This window comes from Protobothrops mucrosquamatus, unplaced genomic scaffold (genome assembly GCF_001527695.2).
Source record: "Protobothrops mucrosquamatus isolate PMUCROS unplaced genomic scaffold, P.Mucros_1.0 scaffold2514, whole genome shotgun sequence".
NCBI lineage: Eukaryota > Metazoa > Chordata > Lepidosauria > Squamata > Viperidae > Protobothrops > Protobothrops mucrosquamatus.
In genome coordinates, this window is record NW_015388578.1 from 25,375 (window position 1) to 27,612 (window position 2,238).

General features: G+C 45.1%; 1 protein-coding gene across 2 annotated transcripts in view; it reads right to left on the reverse strand.

The window, feature by feature from the left end:
• Positions 1 to 2,238, reverse strand: part of STX2 (syntaxin 2) — a 25,310-nt gene that overhangs the window by 5,649 nt on the left and 17,423 nt on the right. For both annotated transcript variants that reach the window (XM_015825147.1, XM_015825148.1), the window contains 3 exons: positions 1,595 to 1,703; positions 1,375 to 1,448; positions 858 to 995 (listed from right to left, as the gene is read on the reverse strand). In XM_015825147.1, coding sequence (XP_015680633.1) covers positions 858 to 995; positions 1,375 to 1,448; positions 1,595 to 1,703 — 321 coding nt within the window. The remainder of the gene's footprint in view (positions 1 to 857; positions 996 to 1,374; positions 1,449 to 1,594; positions 1,704 to 2,238) is intronic.

The window sequence follows — 2,238 nt, forward strand, 5'->3', positions numbered from 1 at the left end:
GATAGATAGATAGATAGATAGATAGATAGATAGATAGATAGATAGATAGATAGATAGATAGATAGATAGATAGCTATAGACACACACACAGAGATGAGAGAGAGATCAGATAGATATATAGATACATAGATATATAGGACTCAACTGTGGGCAAATCAGATAGATGGATGGATGGATGGATAGATATAGACACACATACAGAGAGAGATGAGACAGAAGATCAGATATAGATATAGACAGTTGGACTCAACTGTGGGGAAATCAGATAGATGGATAGAGATAGAAAGAGAGAGAGAGAGAGATGAGACAGAGATGAGATATATAGATATAGAAATATAGAGAGACAGAAGGACAACTGCAGGCGATGGCTGGCTGGTTAGCTGGCTGGGTAGATGGATAGATGGATGGATGGATGGATGGATGGATGGATGATAGACAGACAGACAGACAGACAGACAGATAGATACGGATGGAGATTGATGGATTGATGGAGAGAGAGACAGAGAGATAAGATTATAGGTAGAATTGTTTTGCACCAATGTTTCACAAATAACACGTGTCATAAATGTGATGTGCACACCGTGTACATGATTCAAGGTCTTTTACTAAAATTACCAGCTATTATTGTTTCCTACTGAATACCCAACAGGGAAGAGTGCCAAACCAGTATATCCTATTTTATATGTGATCTCCATAGCTACTAAGCTGGTCGATTTGCTTAGAACTGGGATTCTACCCTCTTACAAGGCCACTTCCTGCGTGGCGAGGCCAAGCTTTTAATAACAAGAGTTATTATTCCAGCACTCTCCCGCCTACAAAGTACCATCCACATTATACCATGGGATTTACAGACTCACCTGAACCTCCACGAGCATCGCCATGTCCATAAACATTTCATGCAACTCCTGTATGCTCGATTCCAGTTTTATAATATCTTTATGACGTGACTCAATTTCATCAAGGGCTGCTCTGGTCAGTTTGGTGTCCAAAATTATCTTTGCGATGTCAGAGGAAGGAACAGACACGAAATAAGTACACTTATTGATTTTCCTTTGATAGAACAGAATTTGTAGATCTTTGGATTTTAATTCAATTTGCTTGTATTGCTCAAAGGTCCTTTAGACCAGGGGTCCCCAACCCCCCGGTCTGTGGACCGGTACTGGGCTGCGGCCTGCCAGCAACCCGTCTGCACAAGCAAGCAAAGCCCCATCTGTGGGATGCAGGCAGCACACAAAACCACACTCCCTGCGGTCCACAGAAAAACCTCTCTCCACGTAACCGGTCCCTGGTGCCCAAAAGGTTGGGGTGCTCTGCTTTAGACCCAAAAGATAAAATCCATGTTGAAGCCAGCAAATGCAGATTGGAAATACGTACGTCTGAAGTGAAAATGGACAGATTGCCGCTTTCCAACATGTCTTCCAATTCTTCGTCTGTGGTGGTTTTTCCAGCTAGAGAAAAATGACAAGAGATTGTGTTCTTTCAAGATACGTCATCATCCCCCTTTCCCTTGCATTATATTTTTGCTAGAACACATTTTTGAGACTGGGCAGGTTCTTCAGAGTAGGAAAAAAATTAGCAAGGAAGGATCGCTCACTTATTTCCAACTGGCGCCGTATCTGGTCTTTCGTGCGTTCCCGGAAGACGGTTTGAGTTCCGTTATACGTCGTCATAACATCCACAAACTTCCGGGTCAACACTGAATGCTGGAAAGGGGGATATGCCAAGGGATTTTGCACAAGTTAGTTTGAGAATTCTCTTTTATAGTGAAGGCCTTTACAGACATTACTGAAACTGATAGTCACGCGCAGGGTTGCAAATGTTTATTGAAAGGAGACATCTAATGGTTAGAAGGAATGACCTTGGGGAATAGAGTAGAAGGAATGACCTTGGGCCATATCCTGAGGAGCTGGGTCACGACTCGGCGGAACATCAGGCTGCGGCCTGGGATGTGGCCGCAGCCGCAGCACTGGACCGAGTCGTGCCGCTGCGGCCTCTGACCCGGCATAGATCTCAACTGGCCCCTTGGTTTACCGAGGGGTTGAGAGAGATGAAACGCCGGAAAAGACGCCTAGAGAGCAGTTGGAGGGTCACCCGAACCGAATCCGACCGAACACAGGTAAGGATACATGTTAGATCCTACCTCGTGGCGATGAGGGTGGCGAGGTCTAATTACTACTCCACCCTCATTGCGTCATCAGATAACCGCCCGGCCTCCCTCTTCAGGGTGACCCACTCCCT